This window comes from Anguilla rostrata, chromosome 5 (genome assembly GCF_018555375.3).
Source record: "Anguilla rostrata isolate EN2019 chromosome 5, ASM1855537v3, whole genome shotgun sequence".
Taxonomy (NCBI): domain Eukaryota; kingdom Metazoa; phylum Chordata; class Actinopteri; order Anguilliformes; family Anguillidae; genus Anguilla; species Anguilla rostrata.
This window is the reverse complement of record NC_057937.1, coordinates 55,210,887-55,233,103: the sequence shown is the minus strand read 5'-3', so window position 1 is coordinate 55,233,103 and position 22,217 is coordinate 55,210,887. Positions and strand designations below refer to the sequence as shown.

Sequence of the window (22,217 nt, the reverse complement as noted above, 5' to 3'; positions counted from 1 at the left end):
CTTGTGCTGCTTACACACCTCTTAAGTCTGCATACTTGATAGCCTGAGAATAACCTGGAAAGCAACTTTGACTTTTGTTAAACAAGGAGTCAGTCACCTCTCAGCTAGTCAGTGGCCATGAGGAGCAATGGTCAGTTTCTTAACTGAAGCTCGGTATACAAACACTGGATTACAGTATTTTGTAAAAATGCCAGATGAGCTGTCAGATCAAAATTGGGATTCCTTGAGCTCATTCATGTATTACAGTCAAACCAATATCAATACTCCACCCCAAAAACCCTCAGCACAAGAGTCAACACAATTACAATTTATAAAAAATTTTTTTTGCCACAATAGCCAAAATAATGTATAAATCTTACACTGATAATGAATCACTGTTAACATTTCACTCATGAATTCCACCTTTTTCTCGTTAACAAAATGACTATCTCTGATCAGAGAGACGTAGGTAGGCCCATTCACTTCATGAAATACCTTCAATTTAAACCACAATTAGCATACAATCTAACAAGTAGTCAATATAAATTATACATGCAACACATGTTATGCAAATTTAACAAACCCCCGGAGCTGAAGTGAAACTAACCAAAGGAATTTCAATGACTCGCGAACAGCTCGTATACATCGACGATGCAATGAGCTAATACAGCGACCTCGCTAATTTACAAACTATCGCTTACAAATCTACCAAAACTATGCACTAAAACTTTAATATCACGCAATATTAATCACAATATGAAACTACAAAAATTACGAACCTTGTACCTTTATCAATCAGGAACTAAAAAATCAAAAGATCCAACATTTCGCTTTGTTTGGAAGTTTTTCCACCCTGTTTCAACTTTTTTTTCGCATCTACCCGATTACCGGGATGTTAATTTCAAATTAAAGGCCCAATAATACAACTAAAATAAGGTGTCTAATACGAAAACGCCCTTATGTGGAAACTAACAGAGAAAAAATAAACATGAAGGTACTGGATTGCTGAGTACATCAGGCCAAAAATAAGGGTGTGCTAATTTACAAAAATAAGAGGAATCGCAAAACACAGGTAATGACCCATGGGGTCCCCCTGATGACTTTCATTCAGCAGAGTGGCGCAGCGGAAGCGTGCTGGGCCCATAACCCAGAGGTCGATGGATCGAAACCATCCTCTGCTAAACCCTTTAACAACAACAACAACTGAGAAAAAAAAAAAAAAAAAAGACAGCGGAACTGTTTGCACATATATGAAATGGTCTGAACGACCAGCAGCGGGCAATATTGCTCCCCAGCAAACTGCTCCCATTAAAGCTCCTCATACTGACAAGATATTGACATAAAAAATTCATTACTGACTGTAGCCACCTGAGCACTCTAGATCCGATTTTATTTAGTAGGCTAGTTTGTCAGAGTTTGGAAAGTTTGGAGGAGAACTGTATTGTACCGTGTTTGCAAGGGTGTAACTGATATTTCAGTTGCTTTTCAGACCCACATTATAGGCAGGGCAAGATGGACACTGTTCTCTGCCGCCCCCTACAGGAAGTAACTGAGATCATTATTGTAAAGCGTTTCTGAGCCCCCTCCTCCAGAGTCACATCTGCATGTTATTCCCCCAGAGCAGAGTGGCGCAGCAGAAGCGTGCTGGGCCCATAACCCAGAGGTTGATGGATCGAAACCATCCTCTGCTAAGCTCTTTCCTGTTTTAACAAAGAGAAGGGTATGTTGCACCTGCAGTACTCATGTTCCTGAAGCACAGACTACTATAACAGTGTCCTTTGGACACACCGCTTAAGATAAGATACTAAAACCTCATGGTCCTCATTTCTACAGAGAAGTTCAGAAGTGGCCAATTCCTTGTTCTACACTTGAGTCAAAGGCTGAATCCAAATGTCAGCACTCCAGACTAGCAGACTTCGGTTTTGCACACTGTGACATTGATTGAATAATATCATTGTGTTTAGCCCTGCGTCCAACAACATAAGGCCACTTTAATATGTAAATTTAGTAAAAGTAAATTTAGTAAAACATCGACCTCTGGGTTATGGGCCCAGCACGCTTCCGCTGCGCCACTCTGCTGGATGAAGATTGACTCGGGATGTTGCAGTGTTGACTCTAAGCTGGGGGTTTGTGAGATAGAGTAGTTTGTGTCACAATAATGAGCCCATTCATACTTAATGAAAGACCAGGAGAGCAGGGCCGTGATACAGCAAGGGGCAACAGTGTTCTCTGTCGCCCCCTACAGGGAGCCCGTACCGCCCCATCCACACACAGTCACATCTGCATAGTACTCATCCAGAGCAGAGTGGCGCAGCGGAAGCGTGCTGGGCCCATAACCCAGAGGTCGATGGATCGAAACCATCCTCTGCTAAGCCATTTCCTGTTTTAGCAAAGACAAGGGAATGTCATACCTGCAAAACCCATGTTCCTGAAGCAGAAACTGCTGTAACACCGTGTCCTTTAGACACACCTCCTAAGATTATATACGAGGGGTGCTGGGAGATGTCACTATTTGTATTCGTATCTGTATTTGATCAACTAACAAAATAATTTGTATTTGTACTTGCACTCATGTAGCCCATATAAGTACTTAAATGAACAGATATAAACACACACAAATGTAAGTTCTACTATTTTTTACACAAACACAAAACACTGTAATGCAGTAATGCAGTGTCATGTAGACCCACCACCTAAGTTTAGAAAATAATTATTGCTCCTCATTTCCAATGAAAAGGGACAATACTATTCATTGAGCAGTTCTATCAAGAAAAAACATTATTTTTCTTGAATGGTCGGCAGAGGGCAGTGTTGCAGCAAACTGCTCCACTCCTCTTGCTGCCAATTCACAAGTACAAAACATACACTACTGTAGCAGTCTGAGCAGTCTGAATCAGATTTGGCTGATTCCTTGTTCTACAGAAGTTAAAGTTGCCTTCCAGGTTATTCTCAAGCCACCAAGAATGCAGATTTAAGAGGCCTATTAACAGCGCAAGAAATGGCCCACAGGGAGCCGTTGAGCTCATTATTGTAATGCAAACTACTCAATCCCCCAAACCCCCAGCTTAGAGTCAACACTGCAACATCCCAAGCCAGCACTCATTCAGCAGAGTGGCGCAGCGGAAGCGTGCTGGGCCCATAACCCAGAGGTCGATGGATCGAAACCATCCTCTGCTAAGCTGTTTTAACTAAAACAAACACAATGGAACTGGTTGCATATGTGAAATTTCTCAAATCAAAAGCAACTACTTGCAAATGAAACATGCATGAGGCAAAATCATATGGAGTTATTACAAAGATCACAAAGTGCATCATTTTATAGCATTAGGTGTGACTATGCATTCTGTACGTAGGTACTTTGCGACTGTAGTAACCAATACACCTACTCAACTGTCCTCATATACACACAGCATAATATAGGAAGGGACATTGCAGTTCATTGAGTTCATTAATGTAATGCAGTTCTATGCAGATAAATCATTCTTTTGTCTGAACGGCCAGCAGAGGGCAGTATTGCTCCACAGCACAATGGTTCCACTAACGCTCATCTGGGAACATACAGGCACTGAACATTCATTACTGACTTCAACCACCTGAGCAGCTGGAATCAGGTTTTAAATTAGGAGTTAGTCAGATTTTGGATAGTTTGGAGGAAAACTGCATTGTATTGTGTTTTCAAGGGTGTAACTGATATTAGTTTGAGCTTTTCAAACCTATATTATAAGCAAGGTAAGACGGATAACACTGTTCTCTGCTGCCCCCCTACAGGGAGTAACTGAGATCATTATTGTAAATCGCTTCTGATCTCTCCCTCCAGAGTCTCATCTGCACAAACGCCACAGAAAGCAGAGTGGCGCAGCGGAAGCGTGCTGGGCCCATAACCCAGAGGTCGATGGATCGAAACCATCCTCTGCTACACTTGTTTTACTGTCTAACAAAAAAAAAAGAAGAGAATCTAAGTTGCTTGTGTGAAGCTGCATACAATGAGCAAGGAACTAGGAAAGTCATGAAGAGAAATCTTGTTGAAACATTATGAAGACCATACACAATATAATGTGGTAACTGTAGGTGTGAATGTGTATTGCTTATACTGTGGAGCATGTATTCTGTACTGTTTTCTACTGCCCTGCCTGCAGTTAGAGAGCAAGGTTGGGCTGTATAGTCACACCCGTGAGCTCATCATCTGACCATGGATTATAGAGACAGGAATCTGCAGATAGGTGAGAGTCCTCACAGACATGCCCACCAGATATCAACACACAACCAGCAGCCACACTTCACTCTGTGCGGTACGGCAAACAGGAGTATGCTGGGTCACCCATTTCCTTCGTTACTTTCTGACAAGCTCAGAAGTACGTAGCAAAATGACCCAGCCACTCCCAGAAATGCATGTCTTTAGGTCCAAACCACACACATCCCATTCTCCAGTCCGTTAAGAAACAGGACCCAAGAAAGGATGTGCTAATTATTAGGCTAATATCATGTATTCTGCCAATACTTTCTTTTTTTTAAGCCCAAACCATATCCAAGAACTGCAAAAGAGAAAACTATTCCCCATCAAATCCACTGAAGCTTACAGGTCAGGGAACTAGAAAAGCAGGGTGATTTTCCCATGTGGTTTAAGCTATTAATGTAACCTATCGTACATGCACATGCTACACACAGCATGTGATATACTGTCCCCTTAGTCACGAGACTAAATCAATAGCATTTTCAGGTTACGTAACACCCCCACATAAATAACAGCGAATAGCAAGGTGAACCCGAAGCAAAGCAAACACCCACATGCGGAGGCCCCTCCCACATTCATGGCGTGTCGCTGGCGATCAGGTGACCATGTGATCTCAGGAATATAAATGAAGCACAATGACAGACGATTCGGCAGGCGTGGTTGATGACTCAGGCAGCGTCATAATGGTGCGTTTGTGGTCACTATCTTCTAAACAAAATACAGCACATCCTCGTACAGCACAAGTACATAGGTGGGCACGAGAGATGAACAGAGTAGAGAGCAGAACGAGCCACAGCGCCACAGCGCTCATTTAAATACCCAAAAGGGTCGTTTGCAAAAGCTGGATGCAAAAGCATTCGATTCCTCCAGAACAGGAAGCGTAAGGGCCTGCATGTATTTTCCTGGACAGCATGGGCTGTTCTGTTTCCGGGAAAAACTGTAACAAGAAAATTTGAGTGAAGGTTCATTCCACACACACACACACACACACACATATATATATATATATATATATGCATCCTATGGCTCTTCCCCAGCGCAAATCATCCACCATCTGGCCTTCACAGGAACGGTCGCACAGCGGAGCTGTTCTGGAATCGGTCTTTTTTATCGCTCGCCTGAGACAGCAATCCCAGCTGGCGACACATTCGTCCGTCTGTCCGTGCCACAGGTTGCTCCGCTGAGCGAAGAGCGATCCAAGTAACGCGCCCGAGAGCCGTCAGCAGGACAAAGCCACGGTCGGCCTACGCTCCTTGTGTAAGCAGCGTGCAGCCCTCCTGGGCAACGGCCACCCGGCTCGGCCGGTGAAGCTCAGGGTGAACATTTCACACAAGCAGACGCTGCTCTCTGCTGCCCCCTACAGGGAGCAACTGAGATCGTTATTGTAAAGAGCTTCTAATCTCTCCCTCCAGAGTCACATCTGCACGAGCCTCACACAGAGCAGAGTGGCGCAGCGGAAGCGTGCTGGGCCCATAACCCAGAGGTCAATGGATCGAAACCATCCTCTGCTACGCCTGTTTTACTGTCTAACAAAAAAAGATGAGAATATAAGTTGCTTGTGGGCTCCGCCAGTGAAGCTCAGGGTGAAAGGCCGGTTCCACGGCTGCATGTCCCTCTGTCGACCCGTGGTGCCAGCCTGCTCCCTTCCGAGAGTTGGAGGACAATCAGTGAGTGATGGACAGATGAAAGTGTGGAGAAAGAAAGGAATTGCTCACGGTCCACAAGTGCCTTGTGAAACATGGCAGAGGTGGTGTTAGTGTTTGGGCATGTATGACTGCCTTTGGGACTGGGACTTGTCTTCATTGATGATGTGACTGCCGACAGCAGCAGCAGAATGAATTCTGAATTGTACATGTATAATGTGTTATTAGGAACACCCCACACATTTTCTAAAAATCCTCTCATTATTAGATCAAATCCACGACGTGAATTTTGACCCGTGGTGCCAATCTAACCTCACAAACAAGTGAACTACCAGCTTTTCAGACAACGCCACATTTTTGGTCATGAATTCAGAAATACGCTTCATTGTGTAGCCACCAGATGACGCCATTGCTAAGCGGCTGATGCCGTCGCTTCGATGCCAGTCATGTTCGGTAAAGCGTAGTCAACCTGGTGATAATTATGGTCTTTCCTGTCAGACACAGCGTAGGACGAGCGCGAAATCGAGGGGATTGTAAGGCACTGCCTTCCAAGAGCTAACAGACATAAAACTAGTAGCCACCAATGAATAATAGCATTATGCTATATTTAAAATATGTTGTACTAATACAATGCTTGGTATAGGCTACGTATATTTCACATGCTTACAACCGTTGGGTGGTTGACTCAGGGCTATTCTCGTACCCTTTGACCCAGTGGGCAATAGGGTAGTTGTTTTAATTGATATACAGACTCAGTAAAGACGAAGACCATTTCCAAGCTTCGGTGTACTATGAGATGTAACCCTGTCCATTTAACCCAGAATTATACCCTAACAACTAGATTAGTCTCCTTGCCCCTTATGGCCATAAAATATGGCACAACCTATTTGGTGTGGGAAAAATTAACCAACTTACTGCTATTTTGATCTGTGGGGATTTGTTACCAATGTATTTATTGTGCATATATTTATAAAACCACTTTAATTCAACCTGCAAGGTAACAGAATAGCAGCCATGACAGTAGAGTTCATAATCTGCTAAATTGCTCTGCCTTTAATGATTGAAATGCAAATGTTCTTTACCAGTAGACATTCAACTGAAGCTACTATTTCATGAGACGCTGTTTGTCTTTTATTCAACATTTGCCAGGAAAGCGCTTCAACCAAAGAAAACGGTGCATTATATCAGTCCCACCTGCGGAGGAGGACGGTGAAGACCCCCCTCAGTCGCCCGTGCTCGGTTTTTTGAATCACGTCTCACGAAGCTGACGGAGAGATTCCGCTCCGCTTGCGTACCCACGCATGATGATACTACTATAAAGAGGGGCATGATTCTCCCGGGGGGGCTTACCTCGAGCTGACGTCAGTAACGTGTCTGGTACATAAATAGGGAGACGGGCTCCCCTCTTGCATTAGACCGAGCTCGCGGCGGAAAAGCAAGAGCTGTACAGCGGCAAAGAGGACTTTTCTGTCAGGAGTTTTCAAGGCATTATAAGACAAGAAGGAAACCATCTAAAGGGATTACTTCAGCGAAGACCGGATTAAAGAAAAACTCGAACTAAACCAAATGTAGGTTTGCTTGTGTGAAATGTTCATTTTGTTTGATAAATGCAGTGGTTTCTTTGCCGTCTTTTCCTGAGTAGGCTATTATCTTGCTTTTTTTCACATTCGCTGTAAGACTATTGATATGTTTAACACTGAAACCAATCAACATGATTTGCAGTAGCCTATGCCTGTGATTAGTGATGTGGCACCTCGTTTATTTAAAGCATTCATACGAACTTTAAGAAACAAACTATTGCTTATTTTGCATTGAATATATCCGGAATATACTTCTGCCACCAGACAACAAGCGTAATTAATTTACAGAGTGATATGTCACACACGTCTGTACTCGTTATGATCCACTGTTTATCAACGAATGGCTGTAACGAATTGCAGATACCTGGAATCATGACTCTGAACAAAGGGGACAAACTTCGCAACATGGACAAGAGACGAGGAAGTACGCCGTTCCCCGTCCACCTGCAGACCCTGCACAGGAGAAGCATGCCCGTTGACGATCGTGAGCTCCGTTCAACGGCGCCGACCGGAGAACTGTCCAATCTCACGCGCTGCACATCCTACACCCCCGGCGACCAGCACAGAGACGGCTGTGTGTCTGATTCGTCAGACTCCGTCATCTCTTCCGGCAGCGACGCCGAGGGGCAGGTTTACAAGGTGGTTATCCTGGGCGATCACGGTGTTGGCAAGTCCAGTCTGGCGCGGATATTCGGCGGCATAGAAGACTGTCACGATTGCGACGAACCCGGTAAGTTGCAGAATGTTGTCTGTACCTGTCAAAGTGAGAGTAGGCTACTGAAGTATTAAGTCAAGGCTTTAACTCGACCCAAAATAAATCGTTAAATAGAACGGTATTTACAAAGTGGTTTCCATCAACTGGAAGTTAAAATTAGGACGTTGCGAGAAGTAATATCGTTCTACCCAAGTAGTGGAGGCAATTCTTTAGTGTACACAGAAAGCACATTCTTTTCCAACGGATTCTAACCATATATTTTAACACCACCTATTTCTCTGACGGTATCATGGTATATTTAACCGTTGTCAGGGACAACAATGAAAAACAGTTACAAAGGTGGTACTGACAGTGTGAATGTAATGTCTGACGTAGGTGGTAGGGACTAATGCTGTCAGTTGTTCACAGGTCATATAAGTTGTGCAACAGGTGCAAGGAAGACAGACAGAATATTGATGAGTTCAGTGAGAGGGTCAATGTCACTCTGTTAAAACGTGCTCATCTCTCTATGTTCTTGTTTCAGGAAACACGTACGACAGGTCCATTGCTGTCGATGATGAAGAAGCCTCCATCCTCCTGTACGACATATGGGAACAGGTGAGCAGGTTGCTTAGTGTCTGTAGTGACTCTTAACAGATGCTAAATCTGCCTTTACAGAGAGATTATACATTGTGAATATATTGCAAAAATAAATGTAACTGCATAAATTTCTTACGGCTGAAAAATGTGGATCGGTCACTTCTGCCAGCCTCCATTATCAGACACATACTTGTATGCAGGGTTGACAGTACAACGGACTAATTAATTTCCCCCCTGCCATCCAACAGGACAACAGCCAATGGCTGAGGGATCAGAGTATGCGCATGGGTGACGCCTACATCATCGTCTACTCGGTGACGGACAAGGCCAGTTTCGAGAAGGCCTCGGAGCTGCGCATCCAGCTGCGAAGGGCCAGGCAGTCAGAGAATATTCCCATAATCCTCGTGGGCAACAAAAGCGACTTGGTGCGGTCCAGAGAGGTCTCCATGGACGGTGAGCATCCAAAACCTCTTCTTTTGTTACCTCTACCCTCCCACTGGGCAAAGGGGACGGAAACAGTCGCAGACTGATTCTGTGATGTAGTGTGTCTTGAATCTTTGATCATTATTCTATATCTGATAAATTGTACATCACCAGAAACAGCTAAATCTGTAAATGTAGACAGAGAGAGAGAGACAGAGAGCGAGAGAAAGTTGTACATGCTATGCAAAGAGCAAGGATGTTGTACTGAAACAGGAGCATTCGGTAGGAAAGGAGAGAAAGAGTTATCTAGAGGAAGGAGAGAATTAAAAAAGAACCAGAAACATTGTGTTGTAAATGCTATATAGGTATGGGGCATGCCCCCGCCAAGGCGTAACTTGGCGGCATGGCATACCTGCCATCCCAATGTGCAGCGAGAGAGATGGACACCTCTAACCTGTGCCCACTGCTGTGTCCCTCCCCACCTGTAGAGGGCAGCGCCTGCGCCGTGGTGTTCGACTGCAAGTTCATCGAGACGTCGGCCTCCCTCCACCACAACGTGCGGGAGCTGTTCGAGGGCATCGTGCGGCAGATCCGCCTGCGCCGGGACAGCAAGGAGGAGAACGCGCGGCGTCTGGCCAACAGCAAGCGCCGCGAGAGCATCGGCAAGAAGGCCAAGCGCTTCCTGGGTCGCATGGTGGCCCGGAAGAACAAGAAGATGGCCTTCAGGCAGAAGTCAAAGTCCTGTCACGACCTCTCGGTACTCTGAAGCCTCCATTTTTTTCACACACCTAGACCAGACGCTGTGTGTCACTGGCTTGAGTTTTTCCCCACACCAAATCCCGTGGACTCGTAGATTTGTTAAAAAAAATAAAAAAAAATGCATTTGCAACTTTTTAAAACTCTGAACTGAGGGGATTAGACATGAAAAAGATTTTTAAAACTGAAAGTACAGACTGATGGTGACAAATCTGCATGTAGCTTTTGAAGTTTTTAATCATTTAAAAAAAAACAAAAAAACTCTGCCTTAAGACTGCAATTGATGAATCCTACTTGTGTCTGTTGGTAGGGTTTCGTCCTGTCAGTGAGTTGACCTTGCTGCTGGACGGCCTTGTCCATGGAAGCAGTATTTTACTACTGGTATTTTGTTGTTAGCCTGTATGTTGAGGGTACAGTTACTGTATACATTAACAACGACAGCATAGCAACAGGGGGTGCTGCAATGTGTGGATTTTTAAGCGGGTGGGAAGGAAACATTACAGCAAACACTGTGTGATTTTAGCCATTGATCTGACATTTTGGAATCATATTTACTTGAAACTTAAGTACGCAGGTTCGTGCTTTGGGTGATATTGCAATGACAGTTTTAGGTGGGTTGGGGGAGGGGTGTTTTAGACAGATTACATATTCTTATATTGCCCTGGCATTAATACTCCGAAGTCTGAAAGAGTGAGTGAATGAATGAATGGATAAATGAATGAATGAATGAATGAATGAAATGGAGCAATACATTTGACTTGTGTTGTGAATTTAACATTGTTTCAGTAGGTTGAATTGCACATCAATTTACTCAACTAAACATTTTGTTATATGTTTACATTGATATTTTATAATAAAAAATATATTGCAGACCTGGCTGAGGTTCATTATTCTTAAAAAAAAATACTTTCAGAAGTGGAACCATTTCGTGGATGCAAGATGTCTCTGTTCTTTAACTCAGGCATAGTTGTTATTTCTGTACCTATAAGTATTCATTTATGGACGGGATGGAGAAGTGTGAGCCAACAAACATCGTTACAGGTGCTTAAAAGTTCAGGAGTCATTTTCAAAGTGTTAAACATTAAGCCACAGAGGTGTTCAAATTCTTGCTGCCCCAGAGTTTCTCACTCACTCTCACTCACCACCACAGGGGAACACACTGCACAAAATTTGGAGAGGTAAGAGAAAACAAAATTCATGTATTTTTCATGTTAAAGTGTACCACCGCAACAATCTGTATGGGATTGTGAATCAAAATAACTGTGAAAATAAAGAGGGAATGGAACAGAGTGAGCTTTTGTGCCAAACGTAGCGGGAGCGAAAGAAAGGTTTATTTTTTTTCCGGTTGTGGAGTAGCACCATTTATTTGCTTATGAATTTTGCAGTGACTCACATTGTTAGTCATAAATGAATGTAAATCACTTTTAATTTAGCTGATATCGGTACTGAAATGGCATGAAAGCTTGTAGCCTGTATTATGTCAATTCATTTGTGCGGGCACTCGTCCAAACCAATTTATGCAGCTGTAGCTAATGGCCTTTGACTTAAGGGGTTAAGTATAGCTTGGAGCTTCGGGTGCTTTTAGGTGTTGGTGCTTTTCCTACCCGTGAGAAAAGCTGTGGTTTTCTGTAAGCATTTTGATGTGTTTTTAAATTTGAATTACGAGGTAAGTGAACAGTGTACGGTAAAAGTAATGGAGCATACTGTGGTCTAGTTTCCCTTTGTTGACAGTTATTCATCCTTCCCTGGAATTACAGTCGCTAATGAATAACCTACTAACCGACTACATCTCACGCAATTTGTTTATAAAATGCAGTTTTATTATTTACGTTGGGTGGTTTAAACAAATGCGCACTTAATAAAATGAGACAACTACACTCACACGCTTTTATCCCGTTGCACACAACACCCCCCCACCCCCCCAACCCCCCAACCCCCCACCTTGGTTGTTTTACGTGATTTTCCTTTAATGTTGGTTGCAAGTCGCTTGTGCCACCTGAGTTTATTTTTAACTTACTTTGTGTCGTGGAAACATTCGTTCTTGCAAGTAAATGCACCAAAAGGAAGATAAAAAGGTCAGTTTCATTTACCAAGGTTTGTCTAAATAATAAACTGCTGAGTTGGCCCTTAGATTTTTATTGTTGTTCCAACAGGCTCCCTGAATGTTTATTTTAAAATGGTGACTTATTTTTGGGGAGGTGGGGAAATTCTTTATTGTTTTCCTCAGTGGTGAATGGCTGTTTAAGTGTATAATTTAGGTGCCTTAATTCTCATTATCTAGAGAACAGTATGCTTTTGAAAGCAACTAGTCTTTTTCTGGGATGCAAAGATTGCTGTGCAGTACATTTCCGATAGTGGATACGTAACAAAAATGTCGGTTTTTAGAATTAGAAGGTGAGCTTCAGGAAATAACAAAATATGATTGCCGTAGGTCAAACAGTGAGCCAGAGTGTCCTGAAATAGATGTATTACAGCTTCCTTCAGATGACTTTGTGCCTTTGGATGGCAATGAAGACAGACACTTGTCTGTCTCCAGGACTCCAGACAGCTCGGCCATTTGTCAGCGCTGCCAAAACTTTGACTTTGCCATTCCAGACAAAGACAATGCACAGGCAAAGGGCCAAGCAGTCGAAAGAAGCAGCCCATTCATCCGCTCAGTCGGTGCACAGTGGCTGTTTTTCATTCAGATTCATCAAGGCTTGTCAGGACAGTATTATGCGGATTGTTGGGGCCGCTTGATTAGGAAGATAAGGGGGCTAGTGGGTAACAGGAAGTGATCCGCCCCAGTAATTGTAACTGTAGCCTGCGCATGCCTGTGTGCCGATTAAGCAGGGGGGACTGCCACCACCAGATGCACGTAAGGCTGGCTGTATGAGCCAGGCCTGCCTGGCATAGTACTGGTAAGCGAGGCCACGCCCCGATGCCGGTAATCTCAGATCTCAGAGAAACACTGGCGGGAAAAAAATCAGGTCAGCTTTGGACAGCAGCCAGCGCTGGCAGAGGGATGTCGGACAGACGCAATTTAAAATGACATTGTGTGAAAGAGGGAGCAGGGGAACATGATGGAAGCAGCGTTTCCCCTTCCCTCTGAACGAGATGAAGGTTAAAGTTCATTCAGTGATGCCAAAGATCCATCTTCCGAGAAATCATGTTAATCAATTTAATGTACTATGTACAGCAAAGGATACTTTTTTCCCACACTGATATGCATTTAATCCTCTTTTTTGTATCAACAGGAAAGCATGTCTTTACGAGGATCTGTCTCCACTTGGATCATTGCACTGACTGTAGGTTAAGGACTGTTTACCCTAGCAGGAACTGTCAATGTCACACCTGTCAGTTTGAAACTGTTTCTTTGATGCAGTGCTTTTAAAGGGCATTTACAGTTACAGCATCACAAGTTATTTGAAATTTTCACAGGAAAAGCAAAAAAAAAATTTCTATGACATTGCATTACATTATATCCACTTATCCAGAGTGACTTGCAAAAGCGGATGAAGCCACTGTTATTCTCAGGAATAAAAGCACACAATATCATCACGACTGCACAGAAGGTCCACAGAAGGAAACTTAGAGAGAATCAGAAAATTGACCCCAAACAAAATGTTTGATATGACACACATACCACGAGCCAATTGTAGATAATTTAATTAGTTCTAATACAGTACTTTGCTAGCGCCAATGGTGGTGCCATAGGGACTTACAGTAGGCCTACCTCTCATGGCCCATTCTTTCCACTGCAGGCTGCGTTGCTTCAGATGGCGGGGACGTGTCTTGCAGAAGCGTTGAAAATCGGTGTGCCTGAGAACTACGACGGCATATTTCCCTGGTACCTGACCAAGGTAGGCCCTCCCTCCCCTTTCAGAAATGAAATTTCTCCATAAAGCTGCCTCAGACAGACACCATGGAATGTCACTCCATGTCATGCCACTACAGCAACAGAACCACTGTGGCTTGAGGCCTTGGCCAAGCAGTGTAGAGTTTTCCCGTGGGCCTCTGGAGGAAGGGGGGAATTTGGGTTGGTTGGGGGGGGGTTCTCCTTTGGGGAACATGGAATGCTGGAAAGTGTGCTGCTTTGCTAAATTAAGAGTAAAGTGTCTTCCTCTGGAAAAATGCCCTACTGTAGGAAGGGGGGTCAGTAGTGTCCAGTAGTTAAAATAAACAAGAAAGAAGTCACAGGACATTTAAGAACGCTTTGTATCCTAAACTTGCCAAGGAAATGATACCCCGAAAAGATTCAATAGTTTCATAGCCATTTCGTTTAGGATACTTGATCATACAGTGATTGCATTTGCCTCTGGCACTTCAGTGTGATCTCTTATTATTCCATCATTCAACCCTCTGTTCTAGAACGACAGCACTACACCGAGATTCTGAAAAGGCTCTTGAACATCTGTCGCATTTGGCTGACCAGGCAATTGATTTTGATCAAGAACAGCAATGTTACCCTTTTAAAAAAAAAAACTAAGACACGTCCAGCAATAAGGTCTCAATGAGCCTCGATGAGGCGATGCATCCTGTATCGCCACTGGCCAGGAGCCCCACAGTGAGGTGTGGGATTGGCTGTCGTGTTGTCTAGGGATGAAATGGCTATTGGCATCTCCACCTGAACACACACCCCTCTGGTCTGCCAGGCTCACTGCAGCACATCGGGAGGTTTCCAGTAAGGAGTAGCGATCAGCTGATCTCAGTCGCCACAGAGCAGACGGCGGCTACACATGCCTCAGAGGGCACGCGTGCTAGTACGTGCCCTCCCCAGAGTCCGCAGAGGACGTAGCAGCAACGGTTCAGTGGCACACAGATTCAAAATGGCTGTTCCAAACCGGGCATTCCGATTTGTCAGAGCAAGAAACGCGACAGCTGAAAGTACGTCGCAAAAAAATAAACATTGCACAATGTCAAAAGCAGAACGCAACAGTGTGCAGACGGCTAAAGCGACGCGGAAGCACAGAGCATACAGAGACAGGAGTCTGCATGCACGCTCGAACACGGTGTCCTCTGCTGCTTTCCCAGCGAGGAACAAGCCCAGTAAGTGGCCATCTTGGTGAATGTGACATAAACGGCAGCTCTTGACCGAAGAGCGTGTACCCGAAGTGTAGCGGCCTTGCATTTTCCTTCTACTCCCTTCTCCTTCTGAGTGCTCAAAGTGCAAGGTGAGATTCTGAAAAGGCAGAAATTCCCTGTTTTCCTTTAAGGGCTAAAATTGGAGTCCAGTCACAGTGGTCACCAATATTTCTTTTTTTTTCTTTCTTTTTTACCCATAAATCGGCACTTAAGTGACTGTCAAGCTTCTCTCCCTCCGCATTTTCCTTTGACAGTGTAATTGGTGGCCTTTGGAAGCTGTCACATGTGCCATGGGTCCCTTTTATTTTTCACATTTAAACGGAAGTGCAGCACTTGAGGTGAATATGAATGGCATTTCTGGTGGGTGGGTAATTACATGATTCACGATTCTTTATGTTTTGCATTGAAAGAACAAAATAATTGCCAACTGGTGTATGGTATGGTGTAATGTAAGGAAGGGTTTCTAAACTTCTGAGGAAGGTATAAGCTTTTCCTGCATTTTCAACTCATTATTTTCAAATTTGAATTTTTTCAGCAGAAAGATGATGTGGCAAAAGAAAATATGGCAATACAGTAATGTACAAAATATATCTCTTCAGCATGAACGTGTATATTTTGTAATGAAATAGTCTTATGCATTTGGACTGAAAAAATAGTATTATTCTATTTTCTATTCTATTTTTTTTGTGTTTTTTTTTTCCACTTTTTTAAAGGTTACATATTTAATAAAGTGGTATCGATCTAATGTAGGCGTTGATAGCGCAGTTATGACATAAGAATTGTGGGCTGGTAAAGTATGAACTCGAGGCCTACAGTTCATCCATTCAAGTCCGTTCAAAATTGGCCACAGTTCTGGCCACGATGGAGTATAATTACGAATGAATGAGGATGAGTGAGATGTGTCTGCGCATTTTTTATCGTGCCAGCTATAAGTACGATCAAAGGGCTTGCACGTAAACTCAGCTGTCAATGTGCTTTACAGCTCTCTAGCTAAGGAGCTAGGTAGGATATGCGACTATGTTATGCGATAGGTAGACCATAGTTTGCGATTAGACATAAACAGCTTACGCTTGATTCTTGACCTGGCTCCTCGTTTTCCTCCATCGTTTTAAATCTGAGATCCGATTCAGGCTGCAACATATACAGCGTACTGGTGCTGGTTGATTTACGGACGCCATGTTCGTTCACTTTTCCGGAGCGGGAGTGTGGGCAGGGCGGGCGCTCGTGTCACTCCCAATCAGTTAACCAATGAACGCAGAGCATGTTAAAAAACGTGCAACCGCCAAACCGTAACTATTATTTCAACGCGAGGGGTAAGAAACTCACTGAAATTATTTTGTAAAAATATATTGCAATATCCCCCCCCCCCCCCATAATAGTGGATCCTTAAGGATTTATGAAGTTTAAAAATTGCTCCTTTCTGCTGCTGTTAGGGAATAGGGACAGCGATTGTCTGATGGTGAATATTTAAATACTACTTTAGGCAATACCTTTTATTTTAAGCGAATGTTTAAAGAATGAGTAAGTAAGAAATAAACAACTCAAGCAGAGATTGACAGCTCCTTGGAAATGTAGGCTACAGTAGCCTATGCCTTTGTTGAGGTCAGTGATATTGTTGGCTATTTTGGGGAGAGGGGTGGTGCCGTTGAGATAAACTGTATTTTTGACATCACGAGTATTCAGATATGGGGGTATTGGCTGAGATCAGTGGTGTTGTAATATTGTTGAGATCGGTGGTATTGTTGAAATAAGTGCCATTTTTTTGGATCAAGAGTAGGCCATTGTTGAGAAAAGTGGTATTGCTGAGGTCAGCACTATTGTTAGGTTAGTGGTATTGTAAAGATAATCAGTATTTTAAAATCTGCATGTCATGTCGGCTTAAAATAAACAGGAAAATGGCTGACGATGGATGTCATAATGAATATACATCACTGTTGCCTCCCATCTGTCCAGTGTGAACATTTTAGCTACAGCTTAAATGGTTCTTCCTAATGGCGATAAATAATGATAACCTTCCTTTTAACCTAATGGAAAACACAAAAACCCACCAGACACAGTGGCCCCCTTGAGATTCAGTTTGACACCCCTGCTGTAGGAGTACTGGTCTGTACTGGCTAAGTTGGGATTCAATCCCGGACTGATGAGCCACACTCATTACATTACATTACATTACATTACATTACAGGCATTTGGCAGAGGCTCTTATCCAGAGCGACGTACAACAAAGTGTATAACCATAACCAGGAACAAGTATGACGAAACCCCTAGAGAGAAGTACCGGTCCAAGTGCAGGGAACAACCGCATAGTTCAACTTGGACCCTGAAGGTTAAACTGATTAACACTAAACAACGAGAACGGCAACAACGCAGTCTATGGAAAAAATACAAGCAGTAGTTAAGACAGTTAATGCTCTTGCCATAGAACAGTGACCCTAACCAGATGAGACATTCAGGAGCTCCAGACATCAATGTAATCCGTATTTTGTATCTGACGTATAATTGGGATGAATATAAATGGTGAAGGTCAGGAGTCTGTTTAAATTGTTTAGCCTGTATGAATGGTTCAGCCAGCGTCTTGCGTGACGTGTGCGGCTTGTTCCTTATTTCAGCTTCCTAACCTGCCAGCCGGATACAGAAACCTCACTGTGACCGGGGATGACGGGGGAATATTCGGGGTGGATTCAGGGTTCCTGTACGCATTGAAACCCCTGGACAGAGAGAAACAGCCCACCTATTCTCTACAGGTAAGCAGGTGCTTTCACATGTGGGAAGCTTTCTTCAAGCAGTGGCGTGAAAAAGTCATTTCCCCCTTCCTGATTTCCTCCATGATTGCATATTTGTCTGATTGAATGGTTTCAGATCTTTAGGCAAAATGTAATATTAGACAAAGAGAACCTGTATGCACCACTATTGCTGTGCCACAAACACATTTTCTGTGGATGTAGACTGAGACAACAGAAGCTCTCTGTTTGTTTAGAGCGGAGAAAAATAAATCGATGCATCTGCAACCTATAGTAGGTCGAAAAATAACCAGAGCAGACAAAATCCTGGTACCAGCTCTTAGCCCAGAGTAATTACGCTCTTTGATTAATGGATTAAACTCAACAGAAACACATTTACTTAGGCAAGGACATTGTGTCTGCCTGGTTTGGACAAAACAAAACAACTGTGATGGGTATTTGATTTGAGAGCTGTTTTTATGAAGGGCTTATTATGTAACAACTGCCAGTCATGTTGCTGAGTACTAACTGTACCCTGTCCAACTGCCAAACAATACACTTAAGATGTTTTAAAATGCTTCTTTGAAAATTACATTTTGTGCATAATCGGTTGTAAAATTTTCATTATTTACAGAAGATCAGTCCCCAACTTCAATTATGTTGGGAAACAGCATGGACTAAATAGTTTTCTGCAACTTTTAATTTCCCTTCTTTTTTTTTTGTTGTGGTCTTAGTGTTACAACAGGAATGCCCTAAAGTCTGAATTCTAGGAAAATCTCACCCCTGCAGTGTTATCTTGAAAGGCTACACACTAACACAACCTGTAGCACAGTTGCTGGCAGTAGCTGATTGGTCAGAAGGGTTGCACTGAGTGATGAGGTAGGGAGTACCCTGCTGATCATAGCCCCTTCCACCCAGGGTGTTGTTATGGCAAACTATGTCCCACCCTATAAGACTCCCAGCCACAAGGTGGTGCTGGTATGGTCAGGATTCATTCCAGACCTTGTGGTGCCTCTCTGCGCTGAAACATCACTATCTATCACAATGGAGGGGGGGGAGTCAGTCAGGTGCACCTACAAAAAGTGTTTTTTCTACTGATGTTCTGTTGCAATATTTTGCAATGTATTTTTAATCTCAGGATCAGTGGCCTGAGTAATCTTGTAAGTATTATGGTTTAATTTTGTCATAACAAGCTCCTTGTAATTAGCTTAGGAAGTCTTGTAATGTTACCTGAGTCACAGGCAGCTGTAAATTTTATGGATGCCAGGAAGTCCCTAATATAGCCATTCCTCCCTTGAATTCTAAATACATTAAGTGTCATTACCTCAGAACTTTATTTAGCCTTTATTGCACGCTCAGTTTACTCTAATATATTGGCAGGGAAATTCTTTGACGGTATGCAGCGTTGAAAAGAATATATTTGCCCCATGATTCCATCACCCCAGCCACCTGCTGCATTCGTAGGCTGCGCATGAGCAAGAATAGCCGTGAGCGCAGTCTGACTCACTGCGTCCCGATGACGTTGCCGGAACGTTCCAGAGTCGTTCCTGAGGGGCCGCTTAACCCTGGGAAATGAGAACCTACTTCCTGTCTCTCACAGGTGTCTTTCGCTGGTGTTGGCGTAACGCAGAGCTTCACGGTGGAGGTGTGCGTAAGCGACAAGAATGACAATGTCCCAGAATTCATTGAGGAGAGCATGCGAGGAGTGGTGCAGCTCGGGCTGCTTAAAGGTCAGTGAGATCTTCAAGCTCCTGCCACGGCTCTCTCTCTCTCTCTCTCTTATGTGATAGACTCCATGTCAAGAATATTTCATTTTCAATATATTCACCTAATCCAATAGGACACACTCAGTATTTCCTCCACGTAGGGCCTGATGATAAATGTCCAGATTCAGATTTAAATAAAACATTGTTTGAGTTCAAATGGCAAACTAGGTTATTTTTCTTAAATATTATTGAGACATAACAGTATTTCTATAAATAAAGGCTTTCAACATTTCCATAACATATTGCATGCCCTGGTGTTTTTACCGACTTGACGTAGTTCATTTCTATAACTTATTGCATGCTCTGGTATTTCTTTACAGGCTGACGTAGACAGACTGATTCATGCTTACCAAATTTGATATATCATAGTGATTGACAAAGGAATGCGCAATACGACTACAACTCGGGGCCATCCGATCCCCCCCCTCCCCCCGCCCCCCCAAGAATAACATCGGCTTTATTTTGAATGTTAGCTTTGAATAGTAGTAAGAGACTAGCTAAAAATACCGTTGAAGGACTTTGATTTTCATTTGTGGCCAAGCTTATTTATAGTGTATGGCTTTGCTTTTTCTCCAGTACGAGTAATAAAAACTCTTAGTCATTCTCTTGTTCCAGTTGCCTTCAGACTGACCCGGTCACGGTGTTGCATCACAGATGACACAAACCCAGGATTAAAGTAGTATTGCGCGCTTCGCATTTCGTTGCCATGGAGGACGGCGTGTTTGTGAAACGGAGATGGGAGTGAGCTTTCATTGATATCTCTCCGGGTGTGACTCTCGTAGAAACGGTCACCCAAAATACGAATGTCGTCAGAGTGCTGGCGTGTTCCGAGCGCATCATGATCGGGCTACGGCGAATCCGCTTTGTGGCCCCATTAACAGGCAGGATGTTTAAATTAGTCCTTCTTTGCTCGTCTATTCTGCAGCTATAATTCAGGAGCTCCCTTCTGCACTTTAACAGGATGAAATGAATCACAATAAAAACGGGACAGTGTGGGAAAGCTGATTGGTAGTGCTATTGCGAGTGGAGAAACTGGCCTCGCTGAAGGAGAGCAACCTTTATCTGAACAGGCACTCTGAAAACGGGAAGCTGTGTTCATATTACAAAAGCCAGAGAGGGGCAGAAAATGGGCTGAATTTGAAAAGAAAAATTAAGATGTTTCTAGGTGATGGTTGTGCAGACTGCAGTTAGAGACACTCAGCAGTGGTTCTTAGTAAATTAGGACGGATTATCACACCCAAGACACGCACAAACCGCTCCAGATTTTCTTGTCTCCCTAGGGCAGCACACCTTTATAATCAAAAATTTAAAAGATCAGATCCCAGTGTTTCTGGGCAGCAGCAGTATTTTTATTTTTATGTTCTATGTGTCGGTGACATGACTGTGTTTCAATGTTATATATGACGTTGTTGCTGTTGTATGGTGTTGTTTCTGTCTTTGTCCCTGTCTGTGCACCAAGAAGACAAATTTCATGTTTTTAAACATGACTAATAAAGTTAACTCTAACTCTAACCCTGGTGTGATTATGGAACATCCGTCAGACGGATGAAAAAGTAATGCAGGTTTTTAAAATAAAAAATGCTGGTTTATGAAGCATTTGTAATTTGTAAATTTGTATTTTATATTTGAACCACAGACAGAGATTATCTCATAGTATGGTGTTGGATAGTGAACCCTGGACAGTTTGTTTATTTATTTATTTATTTATTGTAACAATTGTGTTGTTTTAGACCGCACAGACAGGTGGGGGCGTTTTGCTCTGTCATTAGCTCAGCTGCGGCTTAGAGTTCAGAACGAGATTATACTCGTTTACACTCGTGCTGTCCGCCGCAGGTCACGTGGTCTCGCAGCCCCTGGGTGTTGTGTCCTCAGTACCTGCGGTTTAACGCACACCTGCAGTCGACCGTAAAGCCCAGATGGCGTCTCGCTGAAATCGCTTAGAGCGACCTCTGCTGGCAGTTAACTGAGATTTTAAGTTAAACCTGCAGCACACACGATTTAACTGAGATTTAAAGGGAGATATCTACTTTCAATATTTCAAAACGTAACCTATAGGCTTATCTTTCACCTTTGTTTCATAGATTAAGCTTCAAAAGAATATGCCTGGCTTATCCTTTAAATTCTATTAGTCCATTTATTGTGGGGGCAAATCTCACAGTTCTTTGAGGGTACAGTAATTTGCCTTCAAGGCTTATCAGAAATAGGCTTAATATTTGGGAGAATCAAACATTAGCTGCCTTAAATGGGCACATAGTCAGATAAGCATTGTCGCTGAGGTCGTCACCGCTGCTTTCGATGCCCTGGCAAGACCTAACCTATGCTGGAATGAGCATCATGTAAGCGCTGATAAGCGCTATAAGCATCAATGATGAATATGTGTAGGCCTATCGGTCCTTGTGATGCATATCAGTTCAATTTTGTGACTTCCCTTAGCAAACAGTGAAATAGTAGCCTATGCACTGTAGGAAGAAACTGACAAACAGACCAAATTTCTATTTCACCATTTGCCGAAAGACGTGAGAAAATTGAACACAGACCATTATTTTGCGACCTTCCTTTAAATCACTCCTGTTGGGCGGACCTTAAGGTCAGTTGATAGTATGGCTGGTTTAACTGTAGCCTAGCTTGACAGTTTGACAGTGGGATTGCTTAAACTTAGCATGTAGCCGTGTGCTAAACCCGTGAAAGCAGCGGGTTAGCTGGATCCGTCTTAAACCGCAGCTAATCTAGTCGGACGCTAGCTGACAGAGCAACACCCACG

The 22,217-nt window shown here is 43.3% G+C and overlaps 2 protein-coding genes and 4 non-coding genes across 6 annotated transcripts in view; all 6 read left to right on the top strand.

Annotated features, from left to right (window-relative positions):
- The first annotated feature begins 1,088 nt into the window (after nt 1-1,088).
- Nucleotides 1,089-1,160, top strand: trnam-cau (transfer RNA methionine (anticodon CAU)). The gene has a single exon. It is a non-coding gene; the product is annotated as a tRNA-Met (tRNA).
- Nucleotides 1,161-2,278: 1,118 nt separating this feature from the next.
- On the top strand, nt 2,279-2,350 carry trnam-cau (transfer RNA methionine (anticodon CAU)). Its single transcript has one exon. It is a non-coding gene; the product is annotated as a tRNA-Met (tRNA).
- A 734-nt stretch (nt 2,351-3,084) lies between these two features.
- On the top strand, nt 3,085-3,156 carry trnam-cau (transfer RNA methionine (anticodon CAU)). Its single transcript has one exon. It is a non-coding gene; the product is annotated as a tRNA-Met (tRNA).
- Nucleotides 3,157-3,823: 667 nt separating this feature from the next.
- Nucleotides 3,824-3,895, top strand: trnam-cau (transfer RNA methionine (anticodon CAU)). Its single transcript has one exon. It is a non-coding gene; the product is annotated as a tRNA-Met (tRNA).
- Nucleotides 3,896-7,255: 3,360 nt separating this feature from the next.
- On the top strand, nt 7,256-10,776 carry LOC135255715 (GTP-binding protein RAD-like). Its single transcript, XM_064337246.1, has 5 exons — nt 7,256-7,421; nt 7,794-8,163; nt 8,672-8,745; nt 8,976-9,180; nt 9,639-10,776. Exons 2-5 carry the CDS (start codon nt 7,806-7,808, stop codon nt 9,914-9,916), a joined length of 915 nt encoding a protein of 304 aa, XP_064193316.1. The 5' UTR covers nt 7,256-7,421; nt 7,794-7,805; the 3' UTR covers nt 9,917-10,776.
- A 1,166-nt stretch (nt 10,777-11,942) lies between these two features.
- The window catches only part of cdh16 (cadherin 16, KSP-cadherin), a 35,633-nt gene continuing 25,358 nt past the window's right edge, over nt 11,943-22,217 (top strand). The window contains exons 1-5 of the mRNA XM_064337247.1: nt 11,943-11,981; nt 13,143-13,193; nt 13,650-13,748; nt 17,580-17,714; nt 19,291-19,420. Of these exons, the coding sequence (XP_064193317.1) occupies nt 11,958-11,981; nt 13,143-13,193; nt 13,650-13,748; nt 17,580-17,714; nt 19,291-19,420 (439 nt within the window). The 5' untranslated portion in view covers nt 11,943-11,957. The remainder of the gene's footprint in view (nt 11,982-13,142; nt 13,194-13,649; nt 13,749-17,579; nt 17,715-19,290; nt 19,421-22,217) is intronic.